The sequence below is a fragment of the Phaethon aethereus genome (genome assembly GCF_964289735.1).
Source record: "Phaethon aethereus genome assembly, chromosome: 12".
NCBI classification, from domain to species: domain Eukaryota; kingdom Metazoa; phylum Chordata; class Aves; order Phaethontiformes; family Phaethontidae; genus Phaethon; species Phaethon aethereus.
In genome coordinates this window covers 19912999-19930438 of record NC_138588.1, presented here as the reverse complement: position 1 = coordinate 19930438, position 17440 = coordinate 19912999, and the positions used below count along the sequence as shown (strand labels likewise).

The 17440-nt window shown below is 39.1% G+C and overlaps 1 protein-coding gene across 1 annotated transcript in view; it reads left to right on the top strand.

The window, feature by feature from the left end:
• Window positions 1–17440, top strand: part of ACSBG1 (acyl-CoA synthetase bubblegum family member 1) — a gene marked incomplete at both ends in the record, with an annotated part of 109697 nt that overhangs the window by 14412 nt on the left and 77845 nt on the right. Inside the window, 9 exons of the mRNA XM_082005082.1 lie at window positions 4229–4446; window positions 5116–5204; window positions 5951–6071; window positions 7920–8000; window positions 10835–10984; window positions 13420–13596; window positions 14112–14293; window positions 15342–15575; window positions 16232–16449. Of these exons, the coding sequence (XP_081861208.1) occupies window positions 4229–4446; window positions 5116–5204; window positions 5951–6071; window positions 7920–8000; window positions 10835–10984; window positions 13420–13596; window positions 14112–14293; window positions 15342–15575; window positions 16232–16449 (1470 nt within the window). The remainder of the gene's footprint in view (window positions 1–4228; window positions 4447–5115; window positions 5205–5950; window positions 6072–7919; window positions 8001–10834; window positions 10985–13419; window positions 13597–14111; window positions 14294–15341; window positions 15576–16231; window positions 16450–17440) is intronic.

The following is a 17440-nucleotide window of genomic DNA, read 5'->3' as shown; positions in this document are numbered from 1 at the left end:
AGGTCCAGCAGTTGCAAACAGACTGATTTTTAATGTGAAAAAAGTACATGAACGTGGTATTTCTTTGTTTAAAATAATTTTTGGTATCTGGGCTGGGAGAGGCAACTGGTACCATGTCACAACTTTTAAGTCATAAATGGTGGAAAGGAATAACAATTGACTGATAAAAATACAAACATTGTGATGTGTTCATCCCATGTATCATTTCAAATTTGCTAGAAAATATTTTAATAACAAATATACTTTTATAAATCAGTATTCACATGTAAATGGTTCACAATTCTAGGATTGTATTGTTTGTAAAAGATCAGTTGAAAACTTTCAAAGTGTTTTTAAAAAGGTAAAGTCTGAAACAAAGTTTTAAAACTAATTTTTTTCCTCCTGTAAAGTTTCTTGTTGAAAATTTACACTTTACTGGAAAAACTGCATACCTACAATCCAGAATACTTAGATCAGATGTCCCTAGAGCAATTCCTAAGACAAACCGCAGCACAGTCATCCTGTTATACACTATATGCATGAGACTACTCTGAGCCGTCTTTCTTCAGCAGCAAAGACAGTGAATCATGGAAAATTTAATCTGATCATAGAATTTGTCCTTGGAGGAGAATGACATGAGGAAAAAGAAAAAAAAAAGGGAGGGGGGGAGAGGTAAAAAACAACCCACACATTTGAAGAGGCTCAAAGAGTGAAAGTCAAGACTAACTATCTGAATAAAATCTCTGTCAGTTTTTGTTTTATCTGACACAATAGTTTTCTTTAGGAGATTTCTCTTTAGGAGTTTTCTCACCATCTCCAACCTTCAGTGAATTCATATGAAGGACATGAGCCAAGGTCACATATTAGTGAATGAAAAAGCATTTTGGGTACAACATACAGTGCAGGTAGCAGCAGTTCTGGAAGAAAGAGGAAAGGAGCAAAGATTCCTCTTTGCTTGCATGTAGGGAACTTTTCAGTGGCATTAAGGACTTTGACCTGTGTACTTTGTACAAAGTACAAGTATTTGACTTGATGTTTTCTTATGCTCTCTGTAAACCTATGGGTGTATAATGTACCGATGCTCATAGTGTATTTAAAGGGTCTTTATTTTGATTTCCACTCTGGTTTCAGGTAGTACCGAGTTCATTTCCAGCCTGGACGCTGCAGTTTAACTTTCAGATGCTAGTGAGGCAGAGCACCTATTTTGCTTTTCCTGAAGTTTATAATTGGTTCATTCAATATTTAGCCAGGCATTCCTTCCTAGGCTCTTTCTGAGAAAAACAAACCCTCTGCTCAAAATCCCTCTGCAAAGTGACAGCAGAACTTATTGTTCATGTTCTGCTGTTTTTACAAATACTATGGGACAGAATAATTAGATATTTAGAATTATTTGGCTTATCTAAATTTAGGAAGTATTTTTATTTAAGTTCTACCTGCAAATACATGCAAGAGCAGACACTGAATGGGCATTCAAGTTTATATTCCTTTGTGATATATATATTGTGTTATTAAGGTGATTCTCTGCAACTCTGTGGAACTGATTCTGTTCTTAGTCTTTGGTATCAAAGAAAGATACCTTTTTGACACCAGGAAAAAAACTGCATAAGGAAAAGCAAAAGGAGACCCAGTTTCAAAGTACATTTTTGGTTTCTGTGTATAGATATTGCAATGATTTGACCGATATTCACTCTTTTCCTCTGGAAGCTATTTTGTTGTCTACTGTATGTCTGCAGTGAAACGGTAGTAATTATGCAACTTTTGTAATGTTATTGTAGGAATGTTGCTAATATTTTCAGTTCCCTTGAAGAGAGATACTCTTTGTTCAAGAACGTTTTTGGTAATACATGGGCTAAAATGTTGTATTTTTGCTCTGTATGGTACAACTTTGTTATCAACAGAGCAGTTGCCCACCTGTGCCCAACCACACCTGCAATCCCTGCCATCTTTGCTGGTTTAGAAGTTGGAATGTAATACAGAGGTTTTTCATCTGGGCTTTGGTGTGTCACTGCAGAAAAGTAGCATTTGGATTAATGCTAGCTTCTGTCTGTGACAGGTCTTATCTGTCATCGTTTTCACACCAGGTTTGGGAATAAGTGCAGAAACACCTGCTTTGCCTTCACTGCTCGTAAAATATTTGTTGGGTGCCACTGTTTAGACTTTGATAAAGGCTGTCTTACTTAGAATACTTTATAGCTACTTGTTTTTTAAACTGTCTGGATTCATGATGCCTTTCTTCCACTGACCTAAGCAAAGCTCCACACCTATGTTTTGAAAATCATTATATGCAATTTACACATGAGATGATGAAGGCACATGGAGATTAGGCAGCTTTGGTTGTATTTATTGCTGTCATTATTACTTTCTGTTTGTCAAGAGAACAAATGCAAGACTGTGAGTCAGGAACATGAATGGAACATAATGTGAGTCAGGAACATTAATCCTGGATTGACATATATCACAGCTTTGACTGCTTAGTTCACTTTCTGCACCAGAGTTTTACCCTCCTTACCTGGGAGGGTGTAGAAAGGTGAATTTTTTTTAATTCCATCCCCCCAATGCTCTGTGCATGCTAGGATATAGCACGGGCCAGTGAAATCTTCAGAAATAGTTTCACAGAATACTGGCAGCAAACTAGATTGTGTTTGGTATCTTTCAGTTTACTAGTTGAACTTTAACAGCTGATAATGAGTGAGCTGTTCTAAACAGCTAAGTAATTAAACTTTTTTTTTAATGCAAGAGAAAGTCGGTTTTGTGATGTTTGGTTGTTTTAATGTACATTTGAGGTTACAGTAGCTTGCTGTGCCTCTGGTTACCTGTGCAGGTTGCAAGCCTGACTTGAGGGAGGCTGCAAGTGTGTTCTAAAGAGCTCCTGCGGATCCAGCTATGGTTGATGTGTTCATATATTGCCAGAAATGCTCGGAGAGAGAGTTTCCAAGCCCTTGGCGAGGCAATTAGAGGAGCAGCATTTGAGAGGGATGTGAAGCATGTTGTACTTTTGAACACTCTAGAACTGCTTTTTTTCAGCCACTGAGGTACCAGGAAACAGTATAAATACTAACTAAGCTTTCTGTACAGCTTTTGCTTTCCATAAGTGTGCTAAAAGACAATCGTGCATATTAACTTGTATCAGAAACTTCAAAAAGTCATATTTTCTGTTACTCTGAATCCTGACAAACGTAAGCCAAATTTTTCCACCAGCTCTCTGTAGAATATATCTTTTTTATGCTTATGCTAAAAATATTTCTTCGTTTATGAAAGTAAATCTAAGAAAAAAAAATGTTGTTCTTAAAATGTTCTTGTACTATTTTGTTCAGAAGTATAGGAACTAACTGTTTGGTAGGGCAGTCGTGAGTGGGTTTTTTGTCTTGCGTGTGAGAATTCACTTAAATTTTGCCAACTTCCTAAGCCCTTAGATTCTCTAAGGAGTGTATTTATACTCAGCCTGCTTCTTGCTGGGTTTGCAAAAGCCAAGAAGAATCTTTAAGACAGTTGTTTCTTGTGAATGCCAGGGACTGCCCCGGTCCTTGGCACCAGTGGTGAGAGCCAAGTGACATTAGCTGGTGCTCTGTGTCTGTGTCCTGTCAAGGAAGGGGAGGAAAAATACAGGGTGGGGAAAAAAGTGGATGGTAGAAAGACAGGGTGAGGAAGGCAAGAGCAGAACGTGAAAGATGATGTGGAAATAGGGCACGACAGGAGTGCGTGGAGTGGTTATACATACTAGAACACCAGGCAGATGACAGAGGGGAAAAAACCTCTGGGAAGTGGGTGCGAACAGGGGCAGGAACGAAGGAGAATAGCTGGGGGGGAAGGAGGGCAGAAAGAGCTATGACAAGCAAAAGGAGCTTGGGTGCTGAACAGGGACAGAGGTTTCAAATCTTTCAGATCTCTGTAGCCTGATTCACCAGCTACTCCATTAGCTCAAGGGATAGTGGGTCGTGCAGGGCTGACATGGGCAAACAGATTCTTCTAGAATTAGTGGTGTGCCTGTAACACACAGAAGATGAGCATAATTCTGTATGGTGACACTTCTATTCAAGAGACGGAACAAAGCGTGAGAAACAAAGATTCCTCTTTCTACATGGACTATTTGCTAGTTATAAAATTGGAAAGCCCTTCTCTCAAAAGGTGGGAAGTAGCAGAATTGTGCGTAGTCCCTGCAGTCTTTATTCAATCCTCTTGTCTTTTGCTACAGAGCCACAAGGTATTTTTCAATGATACAATACCTTGATGATAATGCTTCACTTTCCAGAGTCTCTGTGGACTTCCTTTGCTGATGGCAGAGTCAGACTGAGAATAGATAACTCATGTCCGCAGACTCCCATAACAGTTCATCAGATGTTCAAGGAGAGCCTAGAAAAATACGGATCCCTTAATGCTTTGGCCAGCAAAAAGAATGGAAACTGGGAGAAGATAACCTTTTCAGAGTATTATTACCTCTCCAGGAAAGCGGCCAAGAGCTTCTTGAAGGTAGGTACAGGAAACAACACCAATTCCTTTTTCTCCTTTTGTCTCCTTAAACAAACAAACAAAAATGAAGAAACAAACAACCAAACCCCCCCCCCCACAATATAAGGTGCTTTTCCCATTAATTGAAGGTCAGCAGTCATATTCTTTATTGAAATAATAATGATGAAAATTGGTTTTGGTCAGAAGTAACACTGCTGTTAGTGAACGTGACTGCAAGCGAAGAGCTGCTGTATTATGCTGTCTCACCGGGGCATGGGTACAAAGCTCAGCATAAGGCCTCAAGATTAAAAAAAGAAAAATAAGTGAAAGCAACACTGTCATGAATTTGGCGAGATAAAGACAAATTTTAAAACATTTTATACATAGGGTAAGATTATTACTCATTACGCTCTTGTTCATATAGAAAAGTTTTGGATTTGGGGCCTTTCTGGACAACAGAGCTCAACCAAACAGGAGAAGGTAGTGGAAAGTTTAGATTATGTTAATTGCTTATAAATACTGGCTTTGCTATGGATACCAACATAGAGATGTGTGTGGACATGTCTTGTCAATACTGAAATAATAAATAAATCAAAACTTTCGGTGGTTCATATTTGTATGTATGTTTCGTGCTATATGTTTCTCTCCAGTGTGCCTATATTATATAAGCTTATGCTTACTATTTTTAAGCTTGGTCTTGAACGATTCCACAGTGTAGCGATCCTTGGATTTAATTCTCCAGAATGGTTCATCTCAGCTGTTGGAGCTGTTTTTGCTGGGTAAGATTTTTGTTTGGCTGATTTTGTGGGGAATTTGGGGATTTCTGTTTTGCTAGGTCCAGAAATGCAGCAAATCAGTATTTGGTGTCATATCTTGGAGTCTCATAGCTTTCAGGATATCCAGAATAGTTCAGACACTCATAAATTGATCCTGTTTGCTATGGGCTTAACTGTGACAGTCACACAGAAGCTATTGTACAGTATTTTATCACTCGAAGATATGGGAAACAGATGAGACACTGTTTTATATTAATGATATTTGTCTACAGCAAGATATGTCCAAGTAGATGAAATGACTAGCTAGCATGATTCCTTTTGTCCTCATACCTGTTTATACAATTTGGATTTTACCTCTTAAGCTGTTTCTGCGCCAGTGAAATTCAAATTGGTATCTATATGCAGCTTGAACAGAAGGAGGGTGTAAGCGGGTTTTTTTACCACTTCCTGAGCTAACTCTTGTGTAGCCTCAAGTGGGTTAAAAAGCTGAATCTTAGCCCACAGCATCTTCTACTGAATAGAGTTCAGAGATTAGTTTTTGCAGTGTGCATATATCAGAGATATCCATATATATCTGAATACTTGACACAAACATGACAGCTGTGCTGCTGTTTACTTCCACATTGTCATGCCCTTTTCAACTTTCAACTGATATTTGATTATTACTCTCTTTTAGAAGTGCATGTATGTGTGTGTATATATGTAAATATATGTTCTTATATACATATTTATATACATTTTTGATACAGAGGAATTGTCACAGGAATATATACAACGAATTCTCCAGAGGCCTGCCACTACATTGCTCATGACAGCAAAACCAATGTCATGGTTGTGGAAAATCAGAAACAATTGGACAAAATAATGCAGGTACAAGGTGGCTGAATGGTTACTTAGAAGCCATAATTTTCCCATTTCTCGATGCTGTATTGGTCCAAAATACCATATTCACTGTTGTGAAACTTTTCATGGGGGCGTTCTTACTTGGAAATCCGGTACGTGGTGTTTGAGCTTTTGGGTAACTTGCAGCTTGGTTCTCTGTAGTGTCAGTGGCTCCCATGTAAGCAGTTCTGATTTTCTCCAGCAGAGAGCTCACTGACTGGTTCACTGCAAACTTACCTGGGAGGGGAATCCACATTTTGATCACATTTTTATAATGTTACCACATGATTCTGTTTGGAAAAGCACAGACCACTTGAATGGAAGAGATTAGGATGATGCAAGTTTGTAACAGCCTTCCATTTAAATATTAAGGATGTTAGCGTTTAGAATTTCCTCTTTCCAAAATGTCATCTTTTCCTGCTAGTAATATTAACCATTAAGCTGTTGAGTTTACTGCACTTTGATAGAATGATGGTTGACATGAGATAGACTTCAGTGAGAAAGGAGGAGACGCTTCAAGTGAAAAGTCAAGTTTTGACACAACTCTTTGGCAGATTTGAGTGGGTTTCTGCAAGGGTGCCAGATTGAAAAAACAACTTGACGAAAAGATCCCTGTTGCATGACTTGGCGGAGGAGCACAGGGCAGCTCTCTGGAAAGGGCTTGTCTGTCAGTAAGATGTTGACGGATGCCCGTGGCCGGAGACAAGTCATCAAACTTGTACCATGGGGGCTCTCCAGGATGGAGTTCTCTGCCAAAAACATGTACCTGCCAGAGAGAAAATACACGTAGATTTTTTTTCCAATGTAATTCATATAAGTTACACATTAATTGCTTTGTATTTTGTGGTTTTGTTTTATATGCGATTTGGAGGAAGAGATTTTTTGCTATAATTATTCTGGAAAAGCATATAATCAGACAAGCCTTCTTGCGGTGTCGTTGACCAGATACCAGGCTATGCTGCCATGAACACAGAGAGAAGACTATAAATTGAAGAACTCGAGGAATTTGATGCATACACTTTTCTCTCCTGAAAAAGACAAGACAGCTCTGGCCAACACTGCTTTATCCAGCTAGGGGTTTTTTGAAACTTTTTCTCTGGAAGAACCCAAGACTAAAATAATATCTTTTCAATCGTTACCCTTCTAATAATTTATACATAATGGCTACTGTAATGCCATTGCTTTTGTATGAGCGCAGATTAATCACATCAGTTCCAAATGTGATTAATTCAAAGGCATGTATGAGGCACCGGGCCTCACAAAGTTCAGTGAAACGAATGCTTTCTGCAGGCCATGTGAAGCAGAGGAAGAGCTACTGAAAGCAGTAACCATTTCTGTCTGCCTGTAAGCCTGCAGCTTTTTATTTATCCATGAAATGTGCATATGCCTTCCTTTTCTTTTTTTGTTGAAGAAGGTAGAATGTTTTTTAGCAGTTTAACAACAGTTTTTGCTGAGGGACTTCCTCTGTCTTTATTGGTAACTACAGCAGCTATGATCAGCTTCCAGCTTGACCTAGACTGTTCCTTGATGTGCCCTTTGGTGCATTATGAGAAAGGATTCTGAGGAGCCATTTCTGGTGTATTTTTTAAAAATCTTCGGACTGAAACCAGATTTTCTAGAGCAGACTGTGTAGCGTCTTTCTTCCCCCCCTCCTTTTTTTTTTTTCCTTTTTTCCTTTCCCCTCTCTTGGTTGTGAGTTTAGGGGATAATATTTGAGAGTGGAGGGAAACAGGAGTTTTCTTGTGACTGTCAAGCCATTACAGTATTTTAGTGGGGAAAAAACCCCAAACATACGAGATATGAATAATAATAAATTTGTTTTAAAAAATCCAACAGATCTGGAATCGCTTGCCACACTTGAAAGCCATTGTGCTATATAAGGACTCCATTCCAGAGAGACATCCAAATTTGTATACGGTATGTGGATGCTATAACAGTTATAATTCATGGGTATTATTTATTTGATTAATTTCTACTATGTTTAATCTGTGGAATGTCTACCATTTAGAATGCATTGCTGTGTTGCAGCAAACACATTCAAAAGCTGCATCAGCTTTTCCTGTTTAATTTACCTGTAACTTCATATTTGATACTTGACGCTTAAAATTAGAGCTGCCTTGCTTAACTGCCTGTCTTGTGTCGTCTTGGCTTTTTACTTGACTGGACTAACAAGGCACCTTTAGGCTTCAGGTGGGAATGCGTACTCTCAAACCGTTAGAACTTGTCCAGTGAAAACTGAATTGTGGTTACTTACACTGGATCCAAGAACATGAAAATGCTTGTACTTTTACAGATGATAGCTGCATTTTGTTTGAAGCAGATATTTCTGGTGGTAGGCAACAAGTGAGGAGAAGTAACTACTGACTACACAGAGGAGCACATTTTCTTAATATGTGTAGAATCTTCATATCACATGGTAAAACTAAAACAGAAAAAGGGACAAAGCCAGGATCAGAAATTTCTGAGTGGTACAAGTCCAGCCCTTAATTTAAGAAATATGAGCACTTGGAACATAACAGATTTTTGTAAGCATGTTATTCCAATATATTTTGAAAATGTAATTGAAAATACTTAAGTAATAAGCATACAAAAATCAGCATTTAAGTGGACTACAAATTACCAGATTCTAGGCTGAAAAACTTCAGCTCAGGGTGGGGGAAGATAGTAACAAAGAGTGAATAGTGTAGAAATATTTTAAACTATTTGCGGTTTTGATAATCGGAGGGACTACTAGGTATGCAAGAAAAAATATTCTGCACTTGTTTTAATCCTATCTTCTTTTGCTATGTTGAATAGCATATAACTGTTAAAAATAAACAGTTACTGTTATAATACTGTACATACTGGTATAGAGTATGCCTTGCATCTCAGTACAATAAAAAAATTAATACAAAGTTGATCTTACTATGTATATTTCTTAGTAAAAGGAATGAGGACTAGCAATTAATTCTGGAACAACATTCAGTTGCTGAAACCTAAATGCCTGAGGATTGATGTATTTGAAAACACTCCTATTCAGGAGTCATGTTGGACACATTTTCTCAATGCAGAAGGGTAGCGGTGAGAGTGTCTGACAGTTGCCATCGTTTGTATCGTCTAAAGGAAAAATCGGAGATCAAATCACCAAAGGCAGAAATGATTGTTTATTAGGTTTGATGTAAAGCAAACCACCTGAACCACATGGCATTTGATAAAAGGGATTTGTGTCACAAGTTGACAGCTGACATGTAAGGAGCAATCGCCGCAGGAAGGGCAGAGGCCTGGGTCAGTGACCTAGTGCATGTTTCCAGAAGGCAAATGCAAAGCCAGTAGTGCGTGTGACTGTTTGTACCTCTTACACTCTGTGGAATGGGAGCGCGCTCTGTTGCAGGTGCTGTTCAGTAAACAAAGCCTAGGCAACAGGTTCAGAGTCATTAACGCTTTCTAGTATGAGAAGACAGGTCAGGAAAACAGGAACAACTGGTAAGTCACATAGATGTAATTACATCCTTGACACCTCCAGACTTTCGAGGAGCTAGTGAAATTGTTGTGGCCACATTCTGCGGGAAGGGGTAGAATGTGACAAATCCCCTACTTGCTATAGAGCTGTGCATTGTACTGCCTCTATTTTCTTAAATGTAGTTTGTTGGAAGAAAGTGTAAAACTGGTGATTGTTAATTAGAAGAATCCTTAGGACAGCCTTGCCAACCAAGAAAAGGAAGTCTAGGTGCCACAGAGGCTGACTATTGTAACCTTAGTAGCACGCTGGCAATCACAGAGGTCTGAAGGAAACAATGAACCCTCAGGCACAGACTCTCCTTTTTTACCTCTGCTTGTACTTTGCATCACCCCCTTTCCTGCTATGTGGTCCTAGGTATATCTCCAAGAAATCATTGAAGAATGGAGGTGCTGCATCTTGCATTTGAATTATGCAGTTCTGCGGCACAGTACGAATCATCCAATTCCAATGGGAAACTGACAGTTTGGTTATTGACTTTCTTTAAAAATTCTGTTATATACTAGTTTTCAATTAGCATTGAAATAAATGGTACACTTAGCAGCATATCAGATGAATGCAATAGAAGTAGCTGGGAGCAACCAATAATATAGAGGATCAGGTTCAGCATTCTTCTGGGCCAGTTTGTGCGGCACAAAAGTCCAGCATCATAAAAGGTTTAGCTCATTCTAGATTGAGCCAAATTTGAATGGAAGTTGTGACCAGCGTCATATGCTCTGTTTGCTATAAAATAGTAGACAATTTGGGCAAACATTCACATGTCTAGATAGTGATGCTTTTGCAAAGGAGTTTTCATCCAGTTGCTTTATATTTATATTTGTAATCATATAGCGGACAAGGAATTACAGGTGGAATGTTACAAATGTACTTTTACTTAAAAACGGTACATCCAGATCCCTTTAAATAAGACTCCAAATCATTCTAACACTGTGAAGATAGTAAGAGAATTTTAGCCTCTATGATTTGTTCATAGTATCTATCTTGGAGGAGGAATAGTATTACCATTCCCTTCTTAGACATTGAAAAAGACTCATAACAGCACAATTTTACATAGTCTATTTGCAAATAGCACATAAAGTTCTAAGCTAGTCTTATCATATTTCTTACATAGGCAAGACCTGGGGAAACTTGCCCTGGAAAAATATTCAGAGCAGAGCACTGAAGTTTCTGCCATTTTTGAGACTGATAAGGTACTGCATCTTTCCCACGTGCAAGAATACATTTGATATTCTGTATTTTCTGTTACATGTTCTAGATGGAAGAGTTTCTGGAGTTGGGAGGTGACATATCTGATACTACTTTGGATGATATTATTAACTCCCAAAAGCCGAATCAATGCTGTGTGCTAATATACACATCTGGAACAACTGGGAAGCCAAAAGGAGCCATGCTGAGTCATGACAATGTATGTACTTTAGGTTCTTCCTTTAGCATAAAACCAGAAAAGTATGAGGATATTTACTGCTGTGTTCTGAAACGACAGGTACACACTAGAGCCTTGAAATCATTTTGCTTTTGCAACATGGATAGTGTACTACAAAGCAATATTCAAAATGCAGTCGGCTGTTTCTGCTAAAGTATAAGCAAGGTAAAGAATGAAACTCCATTCAAACTAGCACTTCACAAGGTTGAACAGTTTCTTATGAATATGAATTTTTCATTCACTGGTTTTCTTGTGAGATATAACGCATATATTCATAAATATAATTCACACATTGCCATAAAGTTTCTCAGGTGATGTCACAGGTCATCTTAAAACAAACAAATCATATACATCAGCCAGCCTCTATCAAAACAGCCTGATAGACTGCTTTTGCAAATTTTATTAAAATTGGGGGTGGATATGTGGTGGTGTTTGTTTTTTGTTGGGGTTTTTTTTGTTTGTTGGTGGTGGTGGTGGTGGTGTTTTTTTTTACTTTGGCATTATTGTATTCCTGGACTTTGTCCTCTACATCACGGGAGGATAATACCACTCTAGTGTATAGTGCTGCTACTTACAACAGCCCCATCCGCATTGTTGCAAACAGAAAATTTTCCAGTGATAGAGAAAAAGCAAAGTCTTTTTTTGCAAAAAGCACTTTCCACAGAGGTCTGCTAGCAAAGATCTGAAGTATGGTCGGTTTGGTTTTTTCCATTTATTTTTCTTTCCAGGTGGCTGAGCAGTAGTGGAAAGTGGTAGGGAGCCTTTCTGAACATGTAGACAATCTGGGCTACGTTATGTCCTCTCCTCTTAAAATAAAACAGAAACTATTGCAGACATGCACGCTGTGAGGAGCAATTTACCCAAAGGTAGTGAATTAGTACGGTAGTATCTGGAAGCAGAATGTAGACTTGGTAGACAAAAAGACTGATCTGACGTTGCAGATCCTGTGCTATTCCATCTCAAAGGAGTCTGGTGTCATTTCCACATTAGCTGCCAAGCTATTCCTGGCTGCTGATCACAAACAGGCTATTTTTTCCACTGTTGATGAACAGTGGAAAACATGCCTTGCTTGTAGCTGTGCCGCTGCCTTCTTTAGTCAAGAGATGTTTGCCGCTGTCCATGTGCAAAACCAATGCTGAGTCAGTGATACATGCAGCCACACAGATCTGTGAGTGTGCCTGTGTGCTGCAAGGCTTGGCAGATAAGGAGGATACACAATCAATATAGCCACATCTTGAAGACATCGCATTCTGCCTACTGTCTAGGTCTCCCATAGCCACAACATGCTGTTCCTTAAAAACCTCTCTTGAGAATCTGTATTTCCTTAGAGCAAACGTACACTCGTACCTTCTAATTTATTACAAAGAAAAGGATCTGGCAGGAATATACTGTGATAACAGGTATTGCATGTGACTTGTATCTCTCTCCTGCCATCTTGAATAATCTCATTTCTGTGTCCCGCCCTACCCATTTTAGATTACAGACGACTCTGAGAAAGAACTGTATTTCTTTTTTGTTGGGTGTTTTCTTTTTTTTGGGGGGGAGCTGGTTGGTTGTGTGTTTTTCTTTTGTGCACATGTATCTTTTCTCTCCCCCTTCATACCATTACATATAATTGTGGATCTTCCTTATGCTATATTCTGATAATGAAGATAGGCATATTTAGCATCCTTGAACTGCATCTTCTGAGATAAAGTGGGAATTAGGAAGAAGGGGGGAAAACATCATCCAGTTTCACCAAGTCAAGCAGCAAACCTTCAAAAATATTCACATATGCAGTGCCGCTCATGGGGGGGTGCATGTATGAGAGCGTCACTTGTGAACCACTGTGGTGAATATCCCAGAGGCTTCCAGAGGGGCAGAATACAGCTGCGATCTTCCTCATTAGTGCTTAGCCAGGTTGATGATCAGTACAAGACAATGAGCTTGTTGCTGATACTAAGCTGTCCTTTGAGCTCACTTTGATTACTGAGGATTTATTGTTCTTTTTCAGCTAAATATGTAGACATAGCACTAGAGAAAAGTGCCAGCTTGATAGAAAGTATGCACAGCAGGAGAGGTGCAAAAAAAGGGGCAAACTGGTTTACTCCATGTCTATCCAGCCCATGGCTGCCCTGCTCAGTGTGTCACTAGGGCATGGGGAGTTCATAGCCCACTCAGGCAGCAGAAAGACTGCATTTATTTATGCTATCTGCAAGTCTGTGTTGCTGCTAAATTCATCTTACTTTTAACTGAGTTTTCCCCAGGGAATTGACAACCTGGTGTGTTGTGAAAGATGGCAATGTCTTCAGCAATTTCTGTCAGCACAGATTCCTCATAGTTACATTAGCATAGTAGGAGGATCTTTAGTTTGTGTTAAAAGGAAAAAAAGAAAAAAATCCACTATACTTAATGTGTTTTATTATTTATTTAAACAGATAACTTGGACATCCGCACATTGCAGCAGAGCAGGAGATATGCAACCTGCAGAGGTCCAACAAGAGTCTATAGTCAGTTATCTCCCACTCAGCCACATAGCTGCGCAGATATATGACCTGTGGACGGGAATCAAATGGGGAGAGCAAGTGTACTTTGCTGAGCCAGATGCTCTAAAGGTATCTGTCTTGTATTACACCTAATCAAGGTTGCACTTTTTCCTCTTGGAAAGCATCCCAAGGAGAGAAGGTGATCTTTGAAGAGGTGCAGAGGATGAAGGCTGAGAGTCCATTATTCTAAGAATTATGGAAAAATAAAATCCATTAGACTTGTGATCCAGTGTGCTAGACTCCAATTAAAATACATAATTCAGATCCATAAGCTTCTATTAAGGCAGAAGAGTATGCATCTCAAGCAAAAGACATATAAGCAATTTTTGGAGGAAGGGGAGGCAGAAGGAACTAAACCACTTGTGCATTTTTCTTCTTGTATACATACCTCCCCTGATGTGTCAGAGCTGGCACATGTTAGTGCCTATGTCTAACTGAAATAGATTCAGTAGTCCTTCTTTATATCCTACATGTTTAGTGATGTTCTACATGTTAGTATGGCAAGATGCAGACTGCATCACTAAACCTCTGTTGCTGCTGTGGACCTTTTGCAATGCTTTGAAACGACTTAATGATTTTAACAGGGCAGCTTGATCAACACACTAAAAGAAGTGCAGCCAACATCTCACATGGGAGTTCCCCGAGTATGGGAGAAGATCATGGAGAAATTAAAGGATGCTTCTGCTCAGTCAGGATTTATGAAGAAGAAAATGCTGTCATGGGCTATGTCACTTAGCTTAGAGAGAAACCTAAACTGCTCAAGCAGGTATGTATTAGAATGGGTGAGATTTCCGTCAGCATGAAGAGTAGCTATATGCCTGTAATAAACTATGAAGTGAGACTCTTAAGTGTAAATAGGTAAAATTTGGCCTGGCAACACAGCAAACATAATGCAAGAAGGAGGGTGTAGTAATCGATTCCAGTAGGCTGATCTTAAAGACGGGTGATTGTTAAAAATGTCCCTCCATCCTCCCGGAGAACATACTCCCCCAGCTCTGGGTGTTCTGTGAATTGAACAGGTTAGTTTTCAGCTGGGTGAGTTCTCTGATGCGACTGTGCAAGTGCTAGTTACTGGTGTGAGGAAAGGGCATGATGTTGGAGGAGGTGTATGAGAGTAGTGGAACTTTTGGGGGACGGCCCAGATTGACTGGCTCATGACAGTTTGGGGTATGCACGGTGTGAGTAGGAATATCTCATCTCCACAGTGAAACTCGGGGATAACCCCTGTGAATTCTCTGAGCTCTGAGTACATTATCTCTGTTCTGAATAACATTGGTGTTTTTCTCCATAAGATTGCCCAGATAAAGAACATGGTATAAATTAAAATATTAACTTAATTCACAATTCTTTCCTGTTCCAAAGTTCTTTAAAGCGTGACATAATGAAGTGTGAAATGGCTTACAGAAAATGGTATTCCAAAAGATAGTGCAATGATGCTGCTTTGCTTGTCTGATCGTTCAGCTTCTCAGTTAGATCCTGCAAATTTCAGATTGTAGTGGTACAGGTTCTCAGGGACACATTTAACTGATGAAGAATCAGGAATACAAGAGCTTTATTTTATATGATACGTTTGTATAGGTTCTTTATGTATTTGCAGTATTCAAACACCTCGGAAGTTGGAATTCGCTAGCAATGAAAAACGCTGAATAAATTAAAAAAGAACAAATATGTAACCTGTTCTTACTGATGTAACTTTTGTCAACACCCAAAACCAACTGGCAAATATATCTCTAGACAAAATTTGTGTCTTATTTTGTTTTGGAAATTTCACAGATTGCTCTGACTTACTCTCTCCTTCTGTGTGTTGTACTCAGCAGTGATTTTAAGCGGTTCTGGACAAGATTAGCAGACTACTTGGTGCTTGCAAAAATACGCGATGCACTGGGTTTTTCTTGCTGTCAGAAGCACTTTTCTGGTGCTGCTCCTCTCAATACAGAAACACTGTATTTCTTCTTGGGTCTGAATATCACCCTGTATGAGGCCTATGGGATGAGTGAGACCACAGGTCCACACTGCCTGTCTGGGCCTTATATTTACAGGCAGCACAGGTAACTTTTTCTCTCTTTCTTTTCCTTGTACCCTCTTTCCTTTTTTTTCTTGTTCCCTGTTCCCTTTTTTTCTTGTTCTGCCCTTCCCCCCCCCCCCCCCTTTTCCCTTAATGGTATGTTTCATTGCGTCTATGAGAGGAGTATTTACTGAGTTCAGCAAAGATCTTACTGCTTATTTTATTCTCTCTCGATGCATTGCCACTTTGTTATGACTTTGGGAGGCAAAAAAACATCCAGGTCAGAAGCTGAACACATTGCCTCTATAGTATGCTACGCCAAGAGCACTGGAAGTGATCTACAGCATTATATGCGGAACACAGTTACTAAATGTGACTTATATCCTAGCCCTGGCCCAGGGTAGGATAGCTTTCAAATGCAAGACCTTGAATACAAAAGTGTTTTTATGCCTGAAGATACAGAGGGGAAAAAACCCAGGAAGTACAGGGCAAGGTGGACAGACAAAAAGTGCTTAGAGAGTCTTAACATATCAGCCCTAGTGAATTAATATTCCATAGCTTTCAAACATTTACAGCAGGGTGTTATTTATAGTTACTAATATTTTGATAGGTTCAGGGATTTGGCGTGTTAGCTGTCTTATCAGTATGATGATTAATATTTCTGCGCCCCATGTGGTTTTTTCTGCTCTTCTCCAATAGCTGTGGTAAACCAGTACCTGGCTGCAGAGTGAAACTGGTGGACAAAGATACAGAAGGGAATGGAGAAATCTGTTTCTGGGGAAGGACTGTTTTCATGGGTTATTTGAATATGGAAGACAAAACAAAAGAAGCCTTTGATGAGGATGGGTGGCTGCATTCTGGAGATCTAGGAAAACTAGACAAGGATGGGTTTCTTTATGTCACTGGAAGAATTAAAGGTGATAAGCAAAATCTTGCTCCATGTTTTTAAATGTTCAGCACTGTTCAGTCATATGTCAGATGTGGCCCATTTTAAATCTCTTTCCTCTAATGCCAGCAGCATTTACCTAATAGGAAGGTAGAATAAATTTTCCTATGAGGAAACCATGGTGTGCCATGTTCAGGAAGGTTTCCCTTTAACCTGTAATAGGTGGACATGATTCAGTTCCTACAATGAGGCTTTTTCTCTCCCAGACCTTTATTCGGTATTAATTACAATTAGTAATATAAAATAATAATGCAGGTTTAATGTGTCTTCTTTGATTCTAATGATCCACTAAGCTGCCCAGTTTCACTTTGAATCTTGCTAAATTGTCTCAATTGCATGTTAGAATGTTTAGACAGTGATGAGAGACAACCCTCTGTTATATAAGGGTTGCCGTGGGTCAGAGCTGGGTTCCTCTGATGCCTTAGGTGATGTGTTCATAAAGACTAGTACTGAAGCTTGAGAGCAGAAAGGAACATTAAAGCTGCAGCAATAAATCCAGGTATCATTATAGTACAAGCTTGAAGTCTCATTGTGAGTAAGACTGGCCACTAGCTTACTTGGAAGCTTTTTTTTCATGATGCATATTCAGAGAGTGGCATTGGTCACAGCTGAGATGTAACTGAAGAATATTTAAAAATTGACTAACTATCATCTTAGAATATATGATGAATCACTAGGGAGATAACACGGATGAGTGAATTTGTCACAGGTTGACATAGTGTCCTGTTAGGAATCAGAACTTAAGTAGACACTATTAATAGCCTGCACCAAATGCAGCTATCTTGATTTTTAACTTGCTCTCTTGTCTGATTTATTTTCCTTTAGCATAGCAGTTCGGAACTCCTAGTCTCATTCTGTCATAACATTTGTGTTTCACTTATATCCTCCTTGATTGTTGAACTAATAACAATGACTTTAAATTACATGACAGGCACACCATCTAGGATAAAAATAACTGTCTG